The sequence below is a fragment of the Rousettus aegyptiacus genome, unplaced genomic scaffold (assembly GCF_014176215.1).
Source record: "Rousettus aegyptiacus isolate mRouAeg1 unplaced genomic scaffold, mRouAeg1.p scaffold_m13_p_19, whole genome shotgun sequence".
In the NCBI taxonomy this organism is placed as follows: domain Eukaryota; kingdom Metazoa; phylum Chordata; class Mammalia; order Chiroptera; family Pteropodidae; genus Rousettus; species Rousettus aegyptiacus.
The window spans coordinates 2,397,414-2,424,335 of NW_023416294.1; the positions used below are offsets into that span (position 1 = coordinate 2,397,414).

Genomic DNA, 26,922 nt, shown 5'->3' on the forward strand with positions numbered 1-26,922 from the left:
GAGCAAATGAATGAGCTCGCTCGGTCTTAAGCGCTTTTGCTGGAAGGCCGGTCGCTGTAGGTGGCGGATGCTGGAAAATTCAGCGGCGCGGTGAGCGCTGCCCTGCACCCCACGACCCCCTCCGTGCGGAACCCCGACCTCTCGCCTTGCTTACCTGGCAAGTGGATGAGACGCTTCGGAGGAGGAGGAGCCGGACTGGGGGAGAAAAGGAACATTTGGCCACATTCGGCGTCTTCCGTGAGGGCCTGTGTCTGCCCCCAGCGGCTCCCACCCCGTCCACCTCACGGCGGCTCGTACTTCCTGCCCTGACAGCCCCCCGCCCCCCACCCCGGGTGCAGAGAGCTTCCGTGAACACAAAGGACGTTCTTAAACCATCCTGAGCAGCGGCACCGAGACCCGGGCGTTACCCAGGGCGGAGGGAGCCCCGCTCAGTGACGGGGGCTCACCCCGCCCCCCCGCCGAGGCCACGGGAAGTGGGGGGTCAGGGCACATGGGGAGGCATCTCAGCCATGCGGCAAAGGGTCTGTGGTACCTGCACGTGAGTCCCACGCACCTCGCTACCTCCATGTCCCAACCCGCCGCCCCGTCCGGGACCAAGAAACCCGTGTGTGGCTGTGCACGTCCCCGGCATGGTCACGGAAGTCACACGTGCCCCCGACCCCCGGGGCTCTGCCCTGTGCACCGAGAGTCTGCTACCAGCTCTTCCCAGGACCTTCCCGTGGCTTTCGTAGCAGGCTTACGGGGTGCTGGCGTCACCCTAAATCTGCCTGGCGGGAACGGGCTTCGTCAACTAGACGGGGTTAAAAGAAGAGAAAAAATTAAGGCGGCCGTGCCCCAGATGACGCAGCGTCTGCTTCGTCCTGGGACAGCGTCCGGCGGCTCTGGGGACGATCACAGCCCTGTTCTGGGCTCGCCCGCCCGGCCCGGCCCTCCGCCGACCCTCCCTCCCGGGACCTCGGCTTCCTCCCATCGCTCGGAGCAAATCGTGGAACCCAAACTCCCGGCGAACCCAGCGTGCGCAAGACAAAGTTCCCGCGCTTTGACTTTTCCAAACGGGCAGCCTGAACTCAAGTGGTGGGGGGTGGGGGGCGGGACACAGTGCAAAACACGGTCCCTTTGGGTGAGAAGCTTTTATAACTGTGGGTGGCTTGTCCCTCGGAGCACGGCGTTCGGCCCCGTGCCCCAGGAAGCTGCCGTCCGTCTGCGCTCGCGGGCGTGGGCGCCCCAGGTCCCCGAGCACGACCCAGAAAACACTACAGCACCACGTTGTCTAGTATCAAAATAGAGCAATTTATTCAAGACACTGAATATGATCTGTTGCTGATTCTCTCTCGAAACAGATGCGCTACGACAGGCGAGGCGATTCCTCGTCGCAGAGTGTGAGGGCGGCGGGGGCCGGGGCGCGGACAGAACTCGGGGGGCCGGGCTCGGGCGCTTTGGACGGGGAACCGCGTCTGGCTGCACGTCTGACACAGACAATAAAAACCGCAGAAGCCAGAAGTCGACACCTCGGGGCGTGCCGGGAGGGACATTTCTGCACTCGACCAGAAACACGACGTCGGGGAAAAAAATGAAAAGAGAGAGAACGAGAAAGGGTGGAAACAGAGAAAATCCGCCGGGGACGAGGCAGACAGACCCTCACGTGGGACAAAGTGCACTTCGCTTGGCTGCAGGACCTATTTTTAGAAAGAACGAAAGTCGAGTCCTGGGGTTCGGCCGGGGCCCCCGTCCGTCCCCGTTCCCCGCCCAGCGTCCGATGTGTGGGACGCGCTCCTGGTCACCTCGAACCCAAGCGAAGACTCGGGGTTGGGGGTGGGGGGTCGGTGGGTTACGTCCGCACTCAGACGCAGAGGCTCCGGCGCCCCCCACGGTTTCTAAGAGCTGTGCACGACGGCGGGCAGTCAGGGCGCGCGCGGCCCACGTGGGCGACGAGGCGAACCCCGACTTTGCGGAGGCCGGCGGCCGCGGGCGTGTGACCGCCACGGGCTGGCGCGGCCGGGCGCCTTCCGACGGCCGCCGGGGAAGCCCGGGACGCGGACGCTGAGCCCTCGCCGTGGTCACCGCTGTGCCGGGCCCGAGCCCGCGTGCTCTGGGAACCCGCAGACCGCGCCTCCGCCCCGGCTGCCACGAGGTCCCGGCCGGTCCGCGGCTGGGGGAACGTCGGCAGGACCCCGGCTGCGTGAGGCCTGGCTGGCGAAGGCCTCCGCGAGTCCCGGCAGTGCCCCCGACGCTTGGCTGGGCTCGTCCCGAGGCTGGCGACGTCCTGGGGCGGGAAGCCGGCCGCGTGGCCGGGGGTGTCTGCCGCCGTCCGTGCCGGCCGTGGTGGCAAGAGAACTCTGCGACGCCCCCGGGTGACCCGGCCCGAACGCGACAGGTGCACTGTGCACAGCGCTGGGGTCTGTCCGTGGCCGCGGCCCGAGCTGTCGGTGATGGACACGCGGTGGCCGCGTCCGCCGGCCACGGCCCGAGGTCTGCAGGACGCGCCTCGCCTGCCACGACGCTGGGTTTCGGCTCCGCAGCTGACGGCACCCGCCACATCGCACCCCGTCACCGCTGAAACCTGCCCCCGGCCGGCCGCCCCCCGCCCCTCCCAGAGCCGCAGAGACAGCGGCGGCCCAGGACGGCCCATCTCCCGGCCGATCTTAAAAACAGGTCAGCGTCGCCGCCGCCGACGAGGGAGGACGGGGCCGCCTGATCCGAGGGAAGGGACGTCCCGCAGGAACACAAAGCCACGGGGAACAGTTTAAAAACAGTAGAAAGAGTCATTGTTTAAAAAAGAAAAATCTCTCCTCTTCTCCCCGTCTCTCGGGAGGGAGGGAAGAGACGAGTCGGCAGAGACGCCCGGGGTGCCCGACCCGCGTGAGCGCCCGGCGGGACTGGGCCCCCCGCTTGCCCGTTGAGTTCCGCCATCGCCCGGCCCCGGCAGCTCCGCTCTGCAGGGTGTCCCCGAGCTGCCCTCGGGGACCGGACCGTCCTCCGCCTGCTGCCGCGAGCGAAGAGCCACTCTGAGGCGCACGGAGCCACGCCGTCGGCTTCCATGGCTTCTTCGATCCCGTGTGGCCGGGGACGGGCTTCCTGGGGTCAGAGGGCACCGGCCTTCACGTCCTTCCTGCCGCCACGAAGGTCAATGACTCGCCAAGAGGGGTCCACTGGTCCTGGCGCCCCGAGAGCTGCCGCCTCCCCCGCTGGTCCCGTGGGTCCGGACGCCCAGGGCCCGCCGCGCCCCGGCCCCCCGTGCCCACCCCTCCCCCGCGGCCGCAGCGCCCGGGGACGGCGAGCCTCGCCCCAGACCCTGTCTCTGTCTTCCTGACATTTTTTAAAAATATGAAGCCGCACAAAGCTCTCTCTGTCTGATGGCCATTGGTAGGATTTTAAAATTGTTTTAACATAAAAATATTATTATTATTTTTTTTCTTCCAAAAATACTCCGGGCTCTTTCTCTTATAAGTCATTTTTTTTTTTCTCCTGTAAAAAGTCCCCGTGCCCCGCCTTCTTACATAAAGCACTTATGACGTGGAGAAAGTGCCCTTGAGACCGAAGACCTGACGGCGCTGTGACGTGCGGGCTGTGGGGGCGCACGAGGCGGGAGGGGGCAGGAAGCCGTCCGTCCGTCCGTCCGTCCGTCCGCGACGCCGCTCACCGTGTGCGCCCGCCTGTGGCCGCCGAGGGTCTGTCTCCTGCAAATCGAGACCGCGGGCAGCGGAGGAGAGAGGCGTACGGGGGGCAGCAAGGACAAGGGGGGCACACCCCACACCGCGTCCATCTCGGGCGGGAGGGCCCCGAGCGGCAGGGCTCCGCCGAGGGAGCGCCACCACCCGACAGAGAAGGTTCTGGAAAACGGGAAGTGTCGGGTTTACAACGCTGCGCATTTCATCGGTGCAAACGGGTCGCTGGGCGTCCTTGGCGAGAGTTGACTTGTCGCGTCCGAATTCTTAGGGGGGAAAAGAGAGCCCAGCGCGGGGAGGACACTTTCCGCCCCCTTCGGGGTCCTCGCGGCCTCTTCCTTTCCTCCCTTTCTGTTTCGTTTTTGGCACGGCGTTTTGTTTTGTTTTGTTTTGTTTTTCCTGGCCTCCCCTCTCGGCCGTCGGAGCCCGTCGGGGTGGGACCACACCTGTGAACGCCACCTCTCCGGCTGCCGCTCTGCGCTCGGCGGGCCCGGGACGCCTCGCGGACGCCGAGCCTTTCCCCCTGTGACAGGACCGTGTGTGTGTCTGTGCTGAACTTCTTGATGTGGATTACGGGGAAAAAAGGAAAAAAAAAAAAAGAAGAGAGACTCCTGTGGCCAGGGACGAGTCAATTCGAGGCGCACGCGAGTCACGTCCGTGCGGTGTGGGAGCCGACGGAATTGAGTCTGCAGCGTGCGGCGACCCCACACGCTCGCGGCTGGTCCGTGAGAATCCTTTTCTCTTTGTTCCGAAACAGTGTGTCTACTTTCGCAGATCTAAGACGCACACCTGCAAGGACAGAGAAGGAGCCTGTGGCCTTCAGGGGAGGCTCCGAGGTGCCATTAGGGCGGAGGCTGGCCAGTTATACGACCCCCGGAGCCAACCTGGCCCACTGCCCGCGGTTTATAAATAAAGCTTTATTGGCACACAGCCGCGGACGTTTGGAGCTCTGGCGACAGGCTGGTGTCTGGGCATCTGGCCGACCGGCCGGCCCGAGCAAGCGGCCACCCTCGGATCCTCCCCTCGACAGCCTTTGCCGAGGGCCCGCCCTGGACGCGAGGCCGCAGCACGGCCCCGGCCGGACGGACCCCACCCCCCGCCCCCGGGGAACCGCGGGAGCCGCTTACGGAGCCGTCGGACGCGCTGGCGCCCACTTTGTCTCCCCGGGCGTTCCAGCAGACCTCGAAGATGCCGCCGGTGCCTCGGTAGCTGTGCACGAGGCTCCCGCTCTGCAACGCAAAGCCATCGTCACGGACGCCGCGAGCGGACGTGAGCCCGGGTCACCGAACGCGGGGCGGGTGCCGGGGTGCCGTGGGGCGGGGCCGACGGGCTGTACCTGGGTGTTCCAGATGTGCACGCACTTGTCGAAGGAGCCGCTGGCCAGGTACTTGCCGTCCGGGCTGAAGGCCACGCTGTACACGGGCTCCTGGTGCTTGGTGAGCGTGTGGACGCACACGCCGCGCTCCACATCCCAGAGCCGCACCGTGGAGTCGAACGACGCGCTGTGGGGACGCGGGGGGGGGGGCAGGGGGAGGACGTCACCGGCAGGGGGCGGCGCCAGGGGACGGCTGGGGCCTCGCCACCCCCGGGACCTCGCCGTCTCCCCGGGGCCTCGCCACCCCCGGGACCTCGCCGTCTCCCGGGACCTCGCCACGCAGAGGGGGGCGTTCCTCCTGCTGCGGCGTTTACGTCACAAGACATGATAAACGAATCCACGTCGCCACCGTGAAATGGCACTCGCTGACCCTGAACGCGAGCCCCCTAAAACGGCGCTCGCGTACACCAAACACGAGGGCCCTAAAACGGCGCTTGTGAACCCCGAACACGAGTCCCCTAAAAGGATGCTCGCGTACCCTGAACACGAGCCCCGTAAAATGACACTCGCTGATCCCAAGCACGAGCCCCCTAAAACGACGCTCGCGGACCCCCAACATGAGCCCCCTAAAATGATGCTCGCTGATTGCGAACACAAGCCCCCTAAAATGACACTCGTGTACCCCAAACACGAGCCCTCTCAAACGACGCTCGCTGACCCCAAAGACGAGGCCCCTAAAACGGCACTTGTGAACCCCGAACACGAGCCCCCCAAAACGACGCTCGCGGACCCCGAACACGAGGCCCCCCCAAAACGGCGCTCGCGGACCCCGAACATGAGCCCCGCGCCGGAACGACTCGTTTCCTGTTCTTTCCTCCTTCTCCTTCTTTTTTCCCCTTTTCTCTTTCTTCCCGCTGCGACTGTTGGGGAAACAAACTGAGGTCCACAGTTATTCCTTTCTGCGTCTCCTATAAACATGAAGGGGACACGCTTCTGTCGAACAGTTGCCACCTTTTCTCAAACGCTCCCACGATGTAACGTACGTTGATCGTCGCCAGCTAAAACATTTGGGAAAATAGCAGATTCGGGGAATGAAAGTTTCAGTCTAACGAGAATTCAAATGCCGTCACGTCCAAACATGCGATCGCACTCCCGAGATGGTAACGTTTCGGTTACTTTCGCATTTAAAACGGCACACGTCACGGACCGGTTCGCCGGCCGCCCTCCTTCCGGCAGAGACTCGGCAGGCACCGGTCTGTCCCTTTCACGTGACCAAACGGATAAGGAACGCTCGTAGCACGTGCCACGTGACCCCTTTTTTGCGAGCCGTCGGAAAAGGGTTCTAGCGTGTTCTCGGTCACGGTCACGTCCGTGGGTTTCCGTTCAATAAAACGAAGTAAGAGAATCGTAACCGCGGCCTCTGTTTTCCGGTTCGGCCTCGCAGCAGCTGCAGAAGGCCCGGGGTGCGGCGCGGTCAGCGGCGAGAGTCCCTGTGGCCAGCGAGGCGCAGACCCCGGGGAGGGGGCGTCCGGCCCGTTTACGGGCGACTCTGCCGCTGGTCACTTCCGCCCACCACCCCGCTCTCCGCAGCTGCACGGGACGTCTCCCCTGCTGCAGCCCGGGAACCGCCGTTCCTCCCGAGCCCCGTCGGCTCCGGCTGGACAGACTCCGTCATCCGTCTGCGCCGTGGCTTCCAGGCCCCGCAGCGGCGAGCTCTCGGCCTCGGAGTCGCGCCCTGGCTGCTGCTTCTCGGCGAGACACGAGACCGGAAAACGCGGTGCTCAGCTGCTCCCGCGACCACACGGGACGTACGGCGGACGACCCAGCCGCCAGCACCGAGTCGCACCTGCACTCACCCTGACCACGCCTGGTGTGCAGACACACGCGGCCGCCACCTCTGAGTCTCCATCGCCCTGGCTGACTCCGGTCGTCTCGCGCTGATGAGCAGCGTGCGGGCCCACCCACGCCGCTTCCGGTGGCTTCCCCACGCGGCTGTCCTGTCTCAGTCCGCACGACCGACGGCCCTCGAATCTCTCCAGTTCACAAACCTGCCACATGCCCCGTGCTTTGTGCGCGGCGGCCTCGGGGCGCGGCGGAGCCTCTCCCAGGCTCCTCCAAGCCCGGCACGAGTGGCGGCCATCTGCAGGTCACTCTGCAGCCCACACCGCGTGGTCACGGGCAGCGGCTGGCCGTGGCCTGCCCCAGAGTCCCGGCAAGAGGCCCCGGAACCCGCACCCCCGAAGGCTAGCTTCAACCACACCACAGCACCAGCTCCCCAAATGCCGCACCCGAGGGGTGGACCGGGCAGGCGCGAGAGGCCCCGTGAAAGCGAATCCTGCGAATCCTGCAGGGTCAGCCCCTGCACAACGGCCCCCCACAGTGGTGTCCACCAGGGCTCACAACCCTTCAGCCCGACGGTCAATCCCTCCAGCACACACGGCTCAGCTACGACAGCAGCGCGCACCTGGAGCACCCGGCTCAGGTAACCAGGGAGACCGCGCCTCTGGGCCCCACAGGACACCTGCACACGTAAGGCCACCCCGACACGGCCCTACCTGATCCGATCCCGAGGAAAAACACACGTGGAGGGAGCCGTGAAGGGCGGACGGAAAAACGCGTCCCAAACGAAAGCACGGCACAGAGCTGCAGAGGAAGAACTCGGCGTGACAGAGGCAAGCCGCCTGCCGGGCGCGGAGCTCGAGGCGCTGCCGAGAAGGGTGCGCCGTGATCTCGGGGCGCACGAGAACAGAGAGGTGGGAAACGTGAACACGGAGATGCAAAGCGTGAGAAAGAACCAGCCGGGGATGGAGAACACGGCACCTGAGATAAGGAATGCCTCGGCGGCGAGCCGAAGGAGGTGGCCTGAAGCGGAGGATCGAGGCGGCGATTCGGAAGACGCGGTAGAAAACGGCCAATCGGAACAGAACAGAAGCATCGAAAAAATACATGTGTATGTATTTTATATATATATATATGTGTAAAGGCGCCTGTAGGAAGACTTCGAGCTCACAGGGCACACCAGGAGGAGGAGACAGAGCAATAAATAGAGAGAGAGAAAAAATAATGCTGGAAAACTTCCCTAACCTGGTGAAGGAAACTCAGAGAGTCCCCAACGAGACGCGCCCACAGAGGCCCACAGCAAGTCACAGCCTAACCCAAATACCGGACGTTAAACACAGACGGAGAACCTGACAAGCAACAAGAGAAAAGACGTCACCCACGAGAAAGGTCCCACGAGGCTGTCAGCGGACTCCTCGACGGAAGCTGTGCAGGCCGGAAGGGACGGGCACGAGGTGTTCCAAGTCGTGAAAAGCAAGGACCCACGGCCAAGATGAGTCTATCCAGCCAAGTCATCATTTAGAAGGACAGACAAGGAACTTCCCAGACAAGAAAAAGCGAAAGGCGTTCATCGACCCCAAACCAGCGCTGCAGGATATATGAAAGGGACTTCTTTAAGCAGAAAAAGGTAAAAAATGCGAATAATAAAATGGTAATAACTACATTATCTACCAACGATCACTCTCAATGGGAGTGGATTACACGCTCCCAGCAAAAGACACAGGGCGGCCGAATGACTAAGAAAACAAGGCCCTTACACATGCGTGTGTGTGTACGACACACACACAGACGGAAAGCAGAGGGATGGAAAGATATATTCCATAGAAATGCAAACACAAGCAGCTGGGCTCGCCGTACGAACACCAGACAAAACGGACTTCCAAGCAAAGGCTGAAACGGGAGAGCAACGCGCCTCCGGGTATTTACCCGAAGAGACCCAGACACGACTTCCAAGGGACAAGCGCGCCCGCACGCTCGTTGCGGTATCATCTACAACAGCCGAGGTAGGGAGACGACCTGTGTGTCCACCAATCGACGGAGAGCTCAAGAAGAGGTGGTCTCTACGCACGACGGAGCGTGACCCGGCCACAGAAGGAAAGAACTCTCGCCGCCTGCAGTGACAGGGACCGACCCGGAGCGTACCGTGCCGAGCGGAGCGAGTCGGACAGAGAAAGGCAAACGCCGTGTGATCTCGCACACACGAGGACTCTGGAGACCCAAGTCAAGGAACGCACAAACCAGAAACGAGCCCGGATACGGGGCACAGGCTGCCGGCTGCCGGCTGCGAGGCGTGCCTGCGGGTGACTGCAAGAGGGAAAGGGGCTGAGAAGGAGGAATCGGCGGTCACGAGACGGTCCCCGGGCAGGTGCGGCCCAGCGTAGGGACCGTCGTCAATAACACCATCACAGCCGTGCACGGTGCCAGCAACCACGAGGCAGCTGGGAGAGCCGGTTACACGTCCCAGGCTCCGGAGCCGATCGCTTCGTGCGCTACACAAATGCCCGACCGCCGGGCTGCGAACCTCACGCTGACAATGATACTGGACGTGTCAAGTGCAACTGAGAAATAGAACGTCACGTAGAAGCTAAGACACGTCCCAGGAAACGCGAAACTGCCCGTCTCCCGAGCACCCGAGACCTGCCTTCCTGGTACGCCTTCCGTTTGGCTCAAATAAACTCGTGTAAGAACGGAAAACCAGCAGGGCACCGCCACCAAAAGTCCCCACAGGACCGAGGGGGGGGGCAGCCTGTGTCCCGCACGGGTCTGACGAACGTCACGGCGAGACGATTCACGTGCCCGCAGCCCACAGTGCTGTGGCTGTGTGGAGGCCACTCACAACCATCCTTCCCAGCCCTGGGAGGAGTCTCACTAACTGGCCATTTCTCCCCCTCCAACGCTCGGCCCGGAAGCATTCGCCGCACCGTCTTGGTCAGATCTGGCTGAGCCCGGGGACCCCTTTACCGACACTCGGACTTTAGCAAAAGCTCCCGTCCCCCCCCCCCCCCCCGCCCCTTGGAGACGACGGCTTGGCTGGCCCCGGGGAGCCGGGCCGTCCTCCCCTTACCTTGCGAGCATGATGCTCGAGGCAGGGTTGCTGGTGGCTGGCCCGGCGGGGCTCCACTTGATGGTGTAGATCTCCTTGCTGTGCGCCTGGAGGTCGTGGACACACGCATCTTGCTTCATGCTCCAGATCTAGAGAACGCAGAGACGGGACACGGGGTCAGCGAACGCCGTTTCGCCGCCCGGGACAGGTGTGGCATCGGCCCGGGAGGCTTCCAGGGCACAGCCTGGCGGGCCGTACGGCTAGCCCATCGGTGGGGCCCCATGCCGGGGCCGCCAGGGGGGGGGGGGACGGCCACGGAGAAGGGGGGACGGCCACGGGGAAGGGCCGGGTTCTCCGCCGGGTCCTCGGCTGGTCAACAGGAGTTGAGCAGTGACAGCGACTCCTCGAGGCGCCGACGGGGCCAGGAGGGCTGCCCGGGACTCACGAGCCCGGCACAGAGGCCGTGAACGCTCGGCCCGCGCCGACGGCGGCCGCCTGCCTGGGGTCGGTCTGGGGTCGGTCTGGGGTCGGTCTGGGGTCGCGCGGCCCTCCCGCCCGCACCGCGTCACCTTCAGTGTCATGTCATCGGAGCAGGAGGCCAGCAGCATTCCGGAAGGGTCCCACTTGATGGCATTGACCTCGTTCTGAAAGGGAGCGAGAAGCCTGCAGGTACCACAGCCGCCCAGCAGGGGGCAGGAGCGAGCGAGCTGCCGTCCTGCGGAGACCGTGCGCCCCGCGCACCCTGCACGCGACCGAGCTTCGCCCCAGGGACCCCGCCTTTCTCTTCTCCTCACTCTGCCCTTCTCACGGACGTAAAAGCACAGCCACAAACCCTATAAACCCAAACACCCTCATCCGCCTCTCTCGAAGAGATAAAGACAAACCGTACGCAGGAACGGAGCCAAATGAATTTACTCGTAACAAACGCGGCGCCTAAAAGCAACACGACCACGTCCCTTTACAAGTGACGCTGGAAATCCTTTTCACGGGCACTTTTAAGGCAACGGGCCCTCCCAGTCCAAGACGGTTCTCTTTTGGGGCCCAGCGGAGGGGGCAGAAACGTCGGGGAACGGCACCGGCGGATGTGAGGCGAGCCCGGGCCGGAGGAGACGGGCCCTCAGCACGTGCACACGCACACAGACGGGCGCGGACGCTCAGGGGGAAGCAGACGCGAGCGGGCACCGGGGGCCGCACGCACGAGGAGCAGGAGCCTCCGTGCAGACGCGGGTGCGGTTTGGGGCGGGAGGGGAGCTCGCAATCCACAGCAAACAGCCAGGTACCCGAAATGCTGCGGGGCCCCAGGTAGCAGATGCAGAGAACCACACGGGGCGCAAAGACACAGCGCCCGGCGGCCTTCCCGGTCTGGGGGGCCAGGGGACGCCAAGAGGAAGTCCCGGAGGACAGAGGAGAACACAGCCCGCGGGCGAGGGAGGAGGGCCCCGTGTAAACGAGCCGCGGCCAGCAGACGAGGACGGCGTGCTGTGTGCGGTGAGCCGAGGGGAAGCTCCGGGACAAGGTGACAGCTCTCTGCACGCTGCTCCAGGGGCCCCCTCGTAGGGTCCCCTTTGCCCAGGACGGTCCCAGCCGCGCGGCGGTTTTGCACAAACCGTGAGCTGACGTCACGCTCATAATCAATCTCACGCCCCGCGTGCGCTCTGAGGTGACGGCGAGTTTCGCGGTCACGCCGCTTGCTGAGGGCACTGAGCCTGAACGGTGTGGCGTGAGGGAGGGACAGAGGCTCGTCTGATTCCACGGGGCAGTGACAGTGGACGACCCAGGAGGGAGGCCTGGAGGCCACGGACCACGCCACCGGGGAGCCGCGGCACGGCCGCGGGGCTGGGCTGGACAGGGGCGTGTGTGCACACACGTGCGCCACAAAGAGGGGCCAGGATGGCCTGTGGGAGGCGCCGATCCAGGGACAAGGCCACCGGCAGCCTGGTGGCTCTGACCACAGCCGTGGAGCCCATCGACAGAACTCTTAGGGCCGGAAAGGCCAAGACGGTCCCCACGGACTGTCCCCAGCCACGGCACCGTTAATCGTCCAGCGGGAAAGAAATTCCTTCCTCCCGCCGCCGCCTGAGACATGATCCCCAGGGAGCGTCCCAGAAACAGCTCATAGGTCCTGGGAAAACAGACTCGACCATCTACGGTTAGCGTGGGCCTTGTGCAGCGTGCTGAGCTACAGTAAGACCCGCTTAAGGGGCCGAGAGCCGTGACAGACGCAGAGCCGCGAACGAGACCGCGGGAGGCGAACACCTGCAAAGTGAAACCTTCGGGGGCCGCCCAGGGTCACGGGAGAAATACGTTCGCCCCGGAGACAAACAACGCCGGGGTCCGTTAAGGGCCACGACGATCGCGAACAGGATGATTGACGTCCGTGACTGAAAAGCACCTTCTTTCAGAAGCAGGGGCCCATGGGGGCAGAAGCCGGAAAAGCCGGTACCAGGGAAACGAGCGATGCATGTCGGTCGTTACTAGCGAGGGACGCTGTACGAGAGCTGAGGTGCGGGGGACCCGGGCGGGCGGGTGCGAGGCGCTCAAAGCCGCAGGTCACTGAGGGGTGCCTATGGGGCCCTACGGGGCCCTACGGGACCTGTCCCGGAAAGGCTACGAAGAGCCTCACATGCCACACGAACGAATGCGATGAGAAGCCAGCAAACGGTGGCATGCTGACATTTTCCGTCAAATTTAGGAAAACCGGCTCATTGTTATGAGCCATGGACAAACGGACAGATGTCCACTTCAGACATACGTCTCGGTTCTTGGATTTCTCTTCGACATTTTTTAAGAATAGTCTTTCTTTCTCTGCTGACATTCCCCATCTATTCACTCATTTCAAGCATCTTTTCTTTTACGTCTTCATACAACTGTACAATAGCTAATTCTTTCTAGCAGAATCCGACACCTGCTCCATCTCAGGATCACCTTTTTCTTCACTGCCTGCCCATAACTGGGTTTATCTAACCACCCGCGCTACTACCCCACAGCTTAAGCAGCAAAGGGCTTCAGAAAAACAGCTGTGTCTCCACAGCAGCTTTTAATCCCGGGCCTAAAGGTGATGGCTCCCGGCTCCCGGCTCCCAGCTCCCAGCTCCCGGCTCCCAGTCTGCTCCCACGAACGCGGGCCCCCTGACCGCACGCCGCACTCACTGTGTGTCCCTGGAAGGTTTTGACGGGGCGGTCGCAGCCGAGTCTGCACACGTGGATGCACATGTCCGTGCTGCAGGAGGCGAACGCCGTGTTGTTCTGCCAGTCCACGTCGAGCGCGGGGGCTGTGGGCGGGGACAGACAGACGCCGGCCGTCAGGAGCCGTGCGCGGGGCGCGGCTCGCTCGGGGAGACGAAAAGCGGAGCCGAGAGGCCTCGTGCCGTCTCCTCTCCCTGAACCTCCCCTCCGGGCTGCTCGGCACCCCCGCCCTCTGACGGCGCCTCCCGGCTGCTAGCCACAGTCAGGGTCACGCGAGCTTCCGGTGACCGGGTTTTCCATCGGTCGGTCAAAACGGAGCCGTGTCCCGAGTGTGTTTCTACAGGCCAGCCGGCCCTGGACCGGGAGAAGGGTCCGCTCACTCGGGACATGCTGGCCATCGGTTTGCTGGACCCCCCCCCCCCACATCTGTAAATAACAGGCGTGGTCTGGCCCGCGTGAGCCTCGCACAGGTGGGCCGTGCAGGGCTGGACCCCACCAGCCTCCTCGCCCAGCCGCAGCCCTGCTCGGAAGCTCTGGCGGGGAGGACAGAGCCGAGGCGGCCCTGGCTTTCCCAACGGCACACGGCATCTTTGCTGGTTACGTCAGAGGGATGAGCCTGTGAGCCAGGGGCAGACCTGAGCCCGGCGTTGCACGAGCCCACTCGAGGATCCCGGGCCGGCCTCCCCATGCCCGGCGTGAAACCAACACTCCTGGAAAGGCGACCATCTGTCTGACAGGCAGTTCAGCACCTGGCCGTAAAGATTAACGTCTGCTGACCCCGGCCACCCCAACGGGGAAGCCTCTGCACTCGGGTGGCGGGCCCCACTCTGAGTCGGCCGTGCCACGCTGGGATTCACCCAGAAATGTCCCGTCACCACGAACCGCACCGAACTCCAGCTCCGCCCACCTATACCCCATTCCTGTAATTTGTCACGGCCTCGCACGCCCGCTCACAACCTCGCACGCCAGCTCACAGCCTCGCACGCCCACTCACAACCTCGCACACCTGCTCACATACTTGTACACCCACACACACCCTCGCACACGTGCACACACCCTCGCACGCCCACTCACACTCTCGCACATGCGCGCACGCCCGCACCCACTGCCACCCCATAAGGCTGCACTCATGCTCACACTCACCCACGCCCACTCACGCTCTCGCACGCCCACTCACGCTCCTGCACACGGGCTCACGCCCTCACACACATGCTAACACTTGCGCACACTAGCTCACGCTCGTGCACACATGCTAACACTTGCGCACACTAGCTCACACCCACACACGTTCACACACACTGGCATCCGAGCTGCCTGCACTGGAAGCCGTGCTCACTTCCTCGTGGGGAAATGTGTCCTGTGATACGCTCAGCCATGTCCAAGTTGACAGTGGAGTCAGGTAAAGTCCCTGGCAGCCCTGAGAGATGGGTGTGGACCCCAGGACGAGGCGCCATGGAGGACGCTGGGGCTCCCTCGGCCCGTGAGCTGCCTTGATCCTGACAACGACCTGTGCATGACAGACGTGGGTGTCTCTGCACGGGACAGAGTCGTGGCAAGGCCCCGTCGGGCCTGCATTGCGTTGGCGCCCTGTACGACCCTCGGCTCCCGCTCAGCCCTCACCAGGCACCCCGAACTACCTCTCTGACCCCTCATACACAGCGCCCCAGGAATGTGTGACCGAACAGTGAACGTTCACCCCGACACTCAGCGAGTCCCCCTCCATGGGACACATGCCCTGAGAGGGGAGGGGCCTCCCCTCCCTCAAGTCACCTCTAAGGCAGCTCGTTCTAACCCCGTATTCATCTGCGGGTGGCCGTCCATCCTTAAAGAGGCAACAGGGCCGAGTTCCACAGAGCACGATGCCTCAGCTGCGAATCTGGAGAATTGGGATCTCGAGACGCTGGCTGCCCGTGCGGCCCCAACGCACAGCGGGGACAGGGTCAGGTCACCGCACGGCTGACCTGCACCATGCAGGAGGCCTGCTGGCGACGCTGGGAATTTGGAATTCTAGAAGGTTCTCACCACTCGCTAACTCCTAAGAATGGTTGCTGTGCCTGACTGTGCAAACGAGGTGTGCGCCGAACCCTTACTTTCCTGCCGGGGGTCTGCGGTTTGGGCGTGAGCCAGGCCGAGGGCACGTTGGGGAGCAGCCTGGGCACTGAGCGCGTCACACTGCTTGTTTCTGGGGGAGCCCGGTCTGTCCCGGGGACTCCCCTGGAGACGCTGGCTCCCAACCTCTATACGTCCCCCTTGGCCGATTCTGCTGTGTCCCTGTCCCGTAATGAACCTTAGCTGTGAGTCCAACTTCCCTGGTCCCGTAATAAACTTTAGCTGTGAGTCCAACTATATGCTGACTCCTGGGACATTCCACAGCAAACGGCCGGATCTGGGCGTCGTCTCGGGGACCCCCCAACACAGCAGAAAGGAGGTCACGCTGGTGCGGTGGCTGGGTCACCGTCGAGTCCTTAAACGTTCGATGCTGGGGGCGTCTGCGTCTTGCCAACCTCGAGAACGACGCTCACCACGAACCGGGCGACTTTCCCCAGGCGCCTTCCTCCCCACCCCCGCCCCATCGCCTCACGGGCCGTTTGAGAGGACGCCGGATTCCCATTTTCACGTGACGAAACGCGAGAATGAAAAACTCACCGGAATGGAACGGAAACTGTTGCTTGGCCTCGCCCGTGTGGGCATCCCAGATTATCGTGGTCTGCGCTCGGCAAACACAAACGGAAAGTTAGTTGCTGTTCTTCTTGCCAAGGTTTCCCCAGAACCCTGTATCCTAACAGGAAAAGACGCTGGGCTCCGCCTCCTCTAAATCGTTACCGTCCAACAGAGACAGAGCGGGTCCCCCCCCCCCCCGGAGGACTGTAGCTGCTGTTTTGCTCCGGTGTGGCTAACGTGTGACCGTTCCAACATGGAAGCTCTCGCGTCAAGAAGAAGGGGCTGGTCCCAAGTTGTGCGGATCACAGACGATTATCACACACTCAGAATAGTGAGATTCTCTGAAACTTGGTTCTCTACGTTTTGGGTCAGCTCTAGACCAATTAATGTCTTGTTTGTTTGTCTGCTGGAGTCACTTAAATTACACACTCACAAACAAAAACGTGGCACTGCACGTAATACAGCAAGTCTTTTATATGTTTCGATGCAATTTCATATCTACATCAGTAATCGTATCCTTGTGTTCATGTTTACGTTAAAAATACACACCGGGCACAGGAAAACACCCATTTCACAAAAGGCCTTAAGAACCTGAGATGTAATTTAGCCATTGCACATTAAGCATTCCCCGAGTTCATCGCCAGCATCTCTGGAAACTATGTTTCCTCCCTGGGTATTACTTCCAAAAATGTAATTATTGCTGCTGCGGCTGACTAACAATGGCAGCTAGACTCAAAGACTAACGGACCTGCAAGTGTGCATTTCCACCACACACACGACTCATCACCTGCTAGAGTAAAAATTGATAATCAGGTAGAAAGTCAGAAACGAGTATCGCCCTGGGGCCAGAAGGAAGTGAGGAGGCCAAGAACTCATTCGGGTTCTGAGAAAGGGCAGTCAGCCATTTCTGGCCGTCCAGGGCCTGACTTCCAACCCACGCCTACCCCTACGCTACGCTGCTGTGTCTCTAGGTGAGTGAGCGAGGCTCTCTGGGAACTGAGACCCGGCACACCCATGTCTGCCTCCTACCTCAAAGCATCGAATGGGGCAACTCAGGGGGCAACGTGCTCATTAAAGGTTAGTGATGGTTTAGCTGCACAGGTAATTCTGATGAGTCCATCATCAGGATCGACAAGCAGCCACGTACAAGACAAAGTGCTGTCATGTGCTTAATAACTGACTCAGAGCATCTTGGGGAAAATTCGGTGGTATTTCCGTGAAAACCTCACAGTGCCAACCACGGAATCTCAGCTTTTTAGGTATTAGGCTGCTGAGTCTGAATGTTGGCTTAAAAAACGGAGACAAGGTTGAATGATCTACAGACCTAGAGGGTTATCTATGTGCCAGCATTTTTTTGCAAGGGGCTAGATGGCAAATCTTTTTGGCTTTGAGGGCCATCCCTGAACCATGTGCCTCAAATAAATGGGGGCAGCTTTGCACGAAGGTCTGTAAAGTAATATAATATATTAAGAGATGATATGTTAAAATGAATGCTAACATTGGAACCCTCAAAACCAGAAGTTCTCTTGATTTCTTAAGGAAAAGCAGAAAGACTCAGAATTCAAAGAAACCGCAACGTTATCTAGAGTTGAGAAATAAACAAACATCCATAGATCAAAGAAGTTAACTTATGTTCGTACTCACTTTGTCTACACCAGCACTCAGAATGTAATTCCCCTTTTTGTTCCATTTCAAGGCAAAGATGGGGCCTTTATGTTGCCCCAAGGTGCTGGCCAGGTTACCTGTGGTGTAGAGAACCAAACGGCAAGCACGTCGACTTCCAAGCCACGCTTTGCTCACTCCGCGAGGACACGGCAGAGCGCCCCCTCCCCACTCCACCCCGAGGGAGGCGAGGCTCACCGTCTTCCGTCCAGATTCTTGCAAAGCCATCATAGGAACCTGTGGCCAACAGTGTCCCGTCGCTCTGTGGGCCAGAAAGAGACAGACGCCGAGAAAAGCAGCTGAGTAGGGCGGTGCCGACAGAGCCGAGACCCTCTCGCCGGACCCACAGGCTCGCGGTCAGCCATGGGGTCCTGGAGAAGGGACTCGGTCGGTCCCACTCGGCCACCTTCACTCGCACGGCTCTGAAATTACGACGGAGGGGGCCTGGCGACCACACTGGCGAGGGAGGAAGGAAATCGCAAGGAGCAGCCACGAGACGGGCCCCCCATGGGCCCCTCGCCCAGGCGACGGGCGGGTCTGACAGGCGGGTCTGACAGGCGGGTTTGATAGGTGGGTTTGAGAGGCGGGTCTGACAGGCGGGTCTGACAGGCGGCGCAGCGCCTGGGGGGCGGTGCACACTCACGTTCCAGTCCAGCGAGGTCACGTCTTTGTTGCTGGGGACGTCGTGTCCCCCTTCCCGTATACAGTGCCTCAGCACGAGCTGCGTGGAGCCCCCGTTGCTGTTCTCGTTCAGGTTCCATATCCTCGCGGTGGAATCTCCAGACCTGGGGGAGGAAAATGCACGTGCATTCGGCCCCGGGTCGAGGGGGCGGAGCCCCGCTCCTGGCTGGGTCCTTTGCAGGTGGCCGTCCCCCTCTCCTTTTTAACGCCCCTCACACACTCTGTTCCCCCCCCCCATCTTTGTCATGCTGGGTCATTTCATTTTACTTTACTATGTTATTTTTCCACGTGCAATCCCTTTTTAAAAATTTTTATTTTTCAGCGACAGGTGACATGCAATATGACATCAGCTTCAGTGTGCGGCGAGTCATTTTAAGAGTCTGTGGGAGTCGCCACGCCACTGGGAGACTGGCTTGCAATGAGGACGGCCCCACAGGCTGAGGCGCCCCGGGGGTGTGCGGTACGGAGCCGCAGGCGGGCGAGAGGGAGGTGTGTGTCCCACGAGACGGAGCCCCAGGACAGCAAGCACCTCGCCCGGCGGGGCCCCGGGGGGGGGGGTCCCCCAAACGTGCCGTCCTTACCCGGAAGCCAGGAGATCACTGACGGGGTTCCAGGCACAGATGAACACCTCGGACTCGTGGCCCCGGAGGACGGTGGCCTTGTTGGGCGGAATCTCAACGTCTCCGTCTATCTCCATGGGTTTCGAATGATTATCTGTCACGGGAAAACGAGAAAGGAGCACGTGGCTGGCCGAACGGGGTGGGGGGGCCGGTGCTCGGGCACCCTGCATTTTAGAAACTCCTCCTCACCACGGGATGCCCGTCAGCTGACCTCTGCGGTCGGCACTGAATCACAGCCTTTGAGGAATCTAACTAAACATGCCACGTTTTTACTTCGACAGTTTCTGCACTGGGCAGAGGAATCAAAAGTGACTCGTTCTTTACAAGCGGGGCCAGGCTCACGTCTGCCAGCCATCGGGACGGGAGCGGACGCACGTGCCAGGCCCTGTCTCTCGGTGGAACGCGACGCTTCGTGTGGGGAGCACCTTTCTGAGGCGCCACCTTTTTATCCTGACGCTGCTCCCATCGGCGGACGCCATTGCTCTGTCAGGATGTCCGCCACCCCCGAGCCTGCCTCCAAACACCGTCGTATTCTTGGGATTCAAAGGCTGGTTTTTATCGGAGCCAGTTTTGTTCATGACGTCCCAAGCAGAGCCCCCATAGGGGTGCCAAGGAGGAGGTGCCGGCTCTCCCAGGGGGACACGTAGCCCCCAGGCACTCCTGAAAAGTGGGCCGCGTGCCCCGAGCTGCCGGCACTCATCGGGGTGCACCCCCTCTATGTGGCCGCGCCCCGTCACTTTCGTAAGATGCGAAAGAAATCCATACAAGGTGAAACTCTGCAAAATTCCTGTCCTGACAGACAGAGATTCCTTGAAGTTCACCAATTACAAACCACTTTCTGTGCTGGACGACTGTTTAAGTTGGAAAACTCGCGGCTCGTACCCCCACGTGCGAGGACAGCCAACTACCCGTGGTCCAAGACACGGATTTTCTTCTCCTTTCCCCGCCCACCACCCCGGGCCTCGGGCGCAGGATTACGGAGCCGCTGGCGGGAAGCGTTTCACTCTGCTAGACGCGGCCTTCACGTCACCCCCCCGTCATTCATCTGCTCCGCCGCCTACATGGGGTCTCCACCCCACCTAGATCGGACTCTCCAGCCCGAGGGAGAGTCGCGGAGTTCGTTAGCACGTGCCTGGGCGCCACGGCCTGCCACATCGCAGGGCTGGGCCGCGGGGTGACATGCCAACACCATGCCCACCTCGACCCCGGGGGCACCTGGGGCTGGCTGCATGGCTGTTCAGACGGGCAGAGTTTTCAAATACGGGAACACACATGCGTGCGTGCACACGTGCACACGTGCATGCGCACACTCACGTGCACGCGTGTGCATAACACACAGGCGCACACGCTTTGAGGTTTGAACCCAGAGCCCGACGCTGTCTGTCTGAACCTATCGGCAGCACGAGAAAGCGCGCTCAGGCCCTCTGCGTGGAGGTTCGGGCCGTCTGACTTAAGCAGCCCCGGCGCGAAGGCCGGGCGCTGACAGCCGGGCCTCCGCCTGCGAAACGGCGCCGTGCGCGGCCGCCGCGGGGCGCTCCTCCCCGCCGTGCGGAGCGAGGGCTCCGAGCCGCACGGCGAGCAGACGCCAGGCCACGTGCGGGTCACGCGGACGCGGGCGGAGGAGGGACGCGGCCGGCCCCGGCCCTGGCCCCGCACTTACTTATTGCGTGTGCTCCGTTCTCCTCGCCGTTCACCGTGGCCTCTCCGTTCTTTGGTGGGTTGGGCTGGGACACGGCGGCCGGGGTGGCCGGGGTGGCCGTGGCTGCCGTGGCTGCCGCCGCTGTGGCCGCGGCTGCGGCCGCGCTGGCCTGCTGCTGGGCCAGCTTCTCCCGGAAGGCCTGCTGACGGGTCTGCACTACATCGGGCATCACCGCGTCGATCAGCGACAGCGACTCTATGGGGCGGCCGTCGAACACCGTGCCGTCCTGCGGGAGAGACCCCGGTGAGGGCGTCAGCGCCTGCGCCCCCGAGGCTCCCGCGCCCCGGGCCACACGGGGACCGCCGGCTGCGGGAGCAGGGGCCCGGGCGAGGCGCAGGGTGGGCAGGGTGCAGCGGCTGCCCTCGCTGCGGGACCCCGTACCTCGTCGATGCCGCACTGACTCGGTGCATTGAGCACATGGAATTCCTCTACCTTAGTTCAGGTAAGCAATGCCCTCTCTGATGCAGTCATTTCAATGGGGCTGGGAGTCTGGGGGCTGACTGTGCTCGTTGGCCGATTTTGGTAAGGCCTGGAGACCGTTCGGTTGTCACGACTACGACAGGAGATGCTCCTGGCATTCGGCAGGTGGAGGTCAGAATGCTCCTAACCATGGTGCAGTGCACAGCACAGCCCCCCACAAAGAACGCTCGGCCCCCAGCTGTCAAGAGGGGTGAGGCCGAGGAACCGGCCAGAAGCCAGGACCGGAGGACGAAGTGTCTGCGAACCACTGCCCTTCCCTGCGGGAGCGCGTGTGTCTCAGAACGGGGCTGTCCACCTGCTGAACGCGACGGGCCCGCCCTGCCGCCTGCAATGCCTCTGCGCTTCGGGGCACACGCCACATCGACCCCGGCATGCCCACACGGCACTGTTAAGTTCTGATTCTCCTTTCCTGAACTCGCTCTGAGTCCCTGCTTCCCATCTGCAGGGAGACAACTTCCATGCCCACTTAAAAATACAGGAGAACGTTCTCTCCTTCGCGCCCCAAATTTGCCAAATGCGAAACTCGGCGCCTCTGGGCCGTGTCTGCTGGATATGCAAATGAGGTTTTGAATGTCCTGAATCTGAATTACTTTACAAACTAGGAAGAACTGAGAAAGCAGGAGTGTCAGCTGAGGAGCATCTAAAGGAACCCGTCACCCCAGCTGGCTCTGGTTACAATATCCGAAAGCAGGAAATGATACAAAGTATAAAACACGTAACAGAGGAGGCAGCCGGCTCATCGGCCGCCCGACTCTGCTGTCTCTGGCCAAGCAGACGACTTGGCCCACAGAAGGAGCTGCCCAGAGTAAGAAAAACACCTCCCAGTTTACACTCCACGAGCACGTGCCTCACTTTTAACGACCGTCTCGCTCTTTCCTGACAAGGGACAGGCTCGTCCCTCGTCCTCCGCACGCATCAGAATTTGAATTGCTGAGGAAGCGGACGGGGGGCCTTTTCGATGCGAGAGAGAGAGACGGAAACCTGGGCCGCGAGCAAGGAGAGGGATTGGCAGCACCGGGTGACGTGAGAGCTGGCGGGGCCCGCGAGGGCCTGTCCTCCTCCCCACACGTCTGCTCTGGAAAAAGGGAATGAGGGGCCCCCGAGGAGCCGCTGGAAGAGCCTGGGCACCCAACGCGAGGACACAGGAGTGGCCGCGGCCGAGGAAGAAGCAGAAAGTCGGGTGTTTTGTTTCCAAAGACGTGTGCGTTTGGAAAAACACGGAGGAACACACCTGACCGAGCACGGGGCGTCGCGCTTCTGTGCCTGATGCGCTGAGGAGAAAGCGCAGTTAAACACGACGGATAAGACAGGCGTGCGAGGGGGAGGCGGAGGTGGGTTCACAGCACGAAGGGCCGGAGAGAGGCCTGCCGGGACCCGCGCGGGGCTGGAGGGGACAGTCAGTCGCCGGAGCGCGGAGCCCCTGGGGCACGGCCCGTACACCGGCAGGTCCTCGTCGGCTGTGCGGCACAGACCGTGAGGGCACCCGGGGAGGTCGGGGCGGAGCCCGGCGCCCCGAGGCCTCGGCAGACAACGTGACGTGGCCTCGGACGAGGACGCGTGGGGGTCACGCGAGGGTCTCACGTGGAAAATCCCGAAAGCAAGGCAGGACGGGGGTGTGTGTGTGTGTGTGTGTGTGTGTGTGAGAGAGAGAGAGACAGAGAGAGAGAGAGAGGGGGAGAGAGAGAGAGGGGGAGGAGCCGGTTTAAACCAAAACGTCGTCCTCCCCGACTTAAAACGTCGCCGTAGAACTGGCTCAGGTCTTCTCCGGGCTCCGATCTGAACGGAGGGACGAGGCCCACGCGAGCAGCTTGGGGTCGCGTGAGCCGCTCGGCCCGGCTGCGTGCGGCCGGCGGCCCGCCCCCTGCGGACCCCGGCGGGGACGCACGGCCGCCCCGCGCGGCACGTACCTCGTTGATGCTGATCTCGGCCTCCACATACTGCAGCCCCTTCTGCAGGATGGAGATGAGGGCGGCGGGAGGCACCAGGGTCCCGTTGATGTTCGACTGGCTGATGTGGCTCTCGATTCCGAACGTGAACGCCGAGTGGGAAAAGCCTGCGGTGAGAGGCGAGCCGGGGCTGTGCGGCCGGGCCGAAGGCTGCGCCCGGCCACGGGGACCAGGGGCGGCACTGCGGGCGGGACCCCCGGCTCCCGGCCGGGGCGGGGCGGGGCAGAGCGAAGTGGGGACCCAGGGACGCCCCCGCCGCCGGGGACGGAAACGCAGCTTCCCGCGTCGAGCCGCGTCTGCGTTACTGAACACGGCCCCGTGAGCGACCCTGGCACCGAGACCCGGCCCCGGGCTGCGTCCCGGCCCTGAGCTCAGCGGTCACGTCCGTCTGTCCCTGTTCCCCGGCCCCACGAGGGCACACGCAGCCAGACGGAGAGGAGACAGAGGCTGCTCGGACGGGCCGCGTGGCCTCGAGCCGTGTTATGAGCAGTCGGGAATGCGCCCCCTCCTCCCGCCCAGGTGCCGACCCCCTCCACGCAACCTGTGGACGAACCGACGCCCGGTAAGGCCCGCTTCAATCACGGCGGGTCCGGGAGCCCGCCCGCAAGGTGTCTCTCCCTATACGCGCTGGTGGCTGCGCAGGGCCTCGGCGTCTCCCTGCCCGAGAGGCCTGCACGCGGCCCCCACGCCCACCCCCACGCGGGCGCCGTGTCAATCAGCCAAACGGACCAGCAGCGAGAGAGCAGCGACCCCCCCCCCCCGCCCCCGGTCCCCCGCGTCCCTCGGCTGCCGCCGCGGCTGAAACGGGAGCTGCCTCTGCAGCAAACGAAACGCCCACGAGGGGGCGCTGCTTCCCCGCGGAAGCGGGTCCCTGCCGCTCGCCCCGGCCCTGCCGGCCCCTTCCTGCGCGGTTCCGCCACCTGGCTCCACCGTAGGAGGAGACGTGGTTTGCTTATTTCGCAGAGAATACGGTAGCCGTCGACCCGAGCTCTGTCCGGAGCTGCACGAAACTGTCAGCAAGCCAATGGAACTGTCACTACTCAAATGAGCTTGCACAGGACCCCACACCCCACAGGGCCCCGCGGCCAGCGCTCCCCGAGGACATGAGCAGAGAACGGCCCTTTGCGAGTGACCTCAGCTTTCCCTGTCCGTCCACCTTCCTGCCCCGTAGCCGCGGCTGCCCACGGAGCCCCGCAGCCTGACCGTCCACCGGCGACGACGTCCCCCGGCCACACTACACACTGTCTCACCACTCGGGGTCGCTGGATAAAGCTGACGACCCCCCACCCCCACCCCCCGCCACCAGCCCCTGCCTCTTCTCCGTTCTGTGCCAAAGGCGGCAATGAAAAACGTAACCACCACCCGCCCTCGCACGGTGCCTACCCTTGGCCCGGCGTCTCTCCAAAGCCGTCGACGACATTCGTGTGTCCTGACAGCCCTCTGCGGGCAGGCGGGCCCTCGCCACCGTCTCTCCGGTCACCGGTCTGGCCCCCACACCACTCCCTCAGCGGCGGGTGAGCGACAGGCCCCCGGCACTCCGCTCGTAGGACTGGGGCTGAGCTGCAGACTCCGCAGCGGGACGACCGCGCGGCCCCCGTGGGCGACGCCGAGGAACCTGCGCCGGCCGCCTCGATCAGCACACAGCGTCAGTCGCTGACCAGGGCTCCTGACAAATAGATTTCGGTGACGGCTGAGGACGTGGCAGAGGAGATGTTGCGGTTTTGGTATCCGTTTCAGTCCGTCAGAGCTGCCGTAACTAAATACCGCAGGCTGCGCAGCGTACGTAACAAACGTTCCTTTCCTGCACTTCTGCAGGCCAAGGAGTCCAAGGTCAAGGCTCGGGGTCTGGTGAGGGCCCCTGGCCGGTCCACAGACGGCCGCCGCACCCCCCGATGCGTCTCTCCCGGCAGGAGGGGGTGGAGGAGCTGTCTGGGGTCTCTGTCTGATATCAGCACGCCAGACCTACGCATGAGGCTCACTCCTTCTCGACCTAACCCCTGCCAAGAGCCCACCTCCCACAGCATGGCATCGGGGGCGAGGTTCCAACGTACGCGTTCTGGGGACACACGCGTTCCGTGCATGGCGGGATATTCACTCGCTCGCTCGCTCGCCCACTCATCCTAACACCGGCCTTACTTGCTGCTCAGAGTGCAGGAGATTCTGGCCACACTGCTGCCCACGAGCAAAGCTGAACGCTGTGTCCATCATCTCGACGCACACGGGAAGGGCGGATACTAGGGAAGCTGGATAAGCCGTCCAAGGCTCATGCACGCGACGGAGCACTTAACTCCCGACGATGCCATTCCAAGGCGGATCTTTGTTCCCTACACTCTACGACCTACCAGCTCAGCGACCGACATTCTTAGCTCCTGCGGGTGGATGCCACCCCCATCCCCAGCAAGAGCCACGGATGCGGCTCAGGCCACCTGCACCGAGCCGGCGGGCCGACCCGCGTCTGGCGCGAGGCCGGAACGGGTCCCGCGTTGGTCTTCACCGCGCTTTTAAAATGCTGAGCACACAGTTCGGCTGCATAACGTCTCCTCTCTGGACGTGCCAATGCTCCTCAACGGTGCATCCTGCTTCTAGAACATGCCGACGACAACGGGCGGCTAAGGCTCATTGCAAGCGGAGACGGTGAGCTCACGGTGCGGGAGTCTCAGACGTGTGCTAAGCACAGAGCGGAAAGCCGTCTTCTAGAACAATCTCCGCCCACTGACGCGACAGCGCCATGACCTCGAACCCCTGTGGTCACAGGCTGGGTCCTCGCCGGAGGTGCCAGAACACCTTGACTGGGAGTGGGGGGCATCTCCGTGAGCACCAGCTACGACGCCCCGTGCCGTGCTCGAAGGGGTCCCGCTTGCTTTAACTTACGTCTATTGTTCGCGTGGATCTCCGCGTGGGCTCTAAATCAATGTTTTTTTTTTTTTTAATTTTTTTTTCAGTCCATTTGTTCTTAAGACTTCCTGCTCGGCTTCTGGCCATGCAGAGAAAAAGCCGGGAGCAGCACGGCACGCGGGCTCTGTCCTTGCTCTACCACCGAGGACCCAGACGCCAGGTCACGGCATCATCTGGCCGGGCCTCCGCTCCCCTGCCTCCGCTGCGACGATAAAGAGGTACCTCGAGGAGCTAACGGGAGACTCAGGCGCCCGAGCAGCGGGACCACGGACACGTCTGGGTGGCGAGGCCAGAGCATGGACTCGTGGAAACGTGACTCCTGCACGTTTCCTTGTTCAGGCCGGGACGACGCTGGAGGAAGGAACCATCGCTCGTTTCCAGGTCCGACGTTCGGGCGCCGTGGGAGGCGGGCATCGCCAGGCGGACCGCTTCTCCCGGGGACAGGCGGCCTGAGCCCCACCCGTCCCTATCGGACCGCGAGGCTGAAGGGCGCCCGCGGTTTGCCAGGGCGTTCGTTATCGGGAAATGTTTTTGGTTGTCGCGATGCTATGTGTGCCTGTGTATACATGCGTGCGGCTAGCATCGAGGAGACAGGGACCGCGCACGTACGTACCCAACGCTGTCGCTGTCCTACGACACACAGGACAGCTCCTACGACAAAGAATCGTCGGGCCCACATCTCAGTGGGGCCACGATGAGGACCCGGCCCCTGCTGCTGACCGTTGCCAGAGTCACGGCCGCAGCCAGGCAGCCCTGCAGGAGCCCCGTCTGCCCTCCGAAGGGCAGTGACGTATCGTACCCGGCATCCTCCTCGATTGCATGGCCCTTCCTGCACCCGAGAAGACCGGAAGGAAGCCCCCAGAAGGCAGGAAGCATGTTCGATGCCCTGCGACCCGCACAGGGAACCCCACACTCTCCACACAGAAGCTGCGGTCGGCAGGGGTCAGGGGCACAGGTCGGGGAGACCCGTGAGAACGGGGGACGCAAAGGCTGGCGAGAAACAGCCACACTGAATTCCCGCTGTTTCCACGATAACAGACGAGGACGAGAATCAAGGATTGAGGACAGCGGCCCAATCGGAGGAAAACAGTTCTTCGACCAAAATGACTGTCACACAAGCGAAGTCTCAAGACACCAGAGTGGGCTTTTGCCCATATGTTATACCTAAAAAAAACAATGACGCCATTGGAAAACAATGGTAATTAACAGAGGTGATGATGCTAAGTGCTAA

General features: G+C 62.6%; 1 protein-coding gene across 2 annotated transcripts in view; it reads right to left on the bottom strand.

Annotated features, from left to right (window-relative positions):
* Positions 1–1,271: 1,271 nt before the first annotated feature.
* Positions 1,272–26,922, bottom strand: part of TBL1X (transducin beta like 1 X-linked) — a 136,443-nt gene continuing 110,792 nt past the window's right edge. For both annotated transcript variants that reach the window (XM_036235696.1, XM_036235697.1), the window contains 13 exons: positions 22,758–22,903; positions 20,332–20,596; positions 18,633–18,765; positions 18,014–18,155; positions 17,569–17,632; positions 17,353–17,450; positions 15,694–15,754; positions 13,012–13,133; positions 10,432–10,506; positions 9,884–10,011; positions 5,002–5,167; positions 4,793–4,894; positions 1,272–4,454 (listed from right to left, as the gene is read on the bottom strand). In XM_036235696.1, the coding sequence (XP_036091589.1) occupies positions 4,428–4,454; positions 4,793–4,894; positions 5,002–5,167; positions 9,884–10,011; positions 10,432–10,506; positions 13,012–13,133; positions 15,694–15,754; positions 17,353–17,450; positions 17,569–17,632; positions 18,014–18,155; positions 18,633–18,765; positions 20,332–20,596; positions 22,758–22,903 (1,529 nt within the window). In that variant the 3' untranslated portion in view covers positions 1,272–4,427. The remainder of the gene's footprint in view (positions 4,455–4,792; positions 4,895–5,001; positions 5,168–9,883; positions 10,012–10,431; positions 10,507–13,011; positions 13,134–15,693; positions 15,755–17,352; positions 17,451–17,568; positions 17,633–18,013; positions 18,156–18,632; positions 18,766–20,331; positions 20,597–22,757; positions 22,904–26,922) is intronic.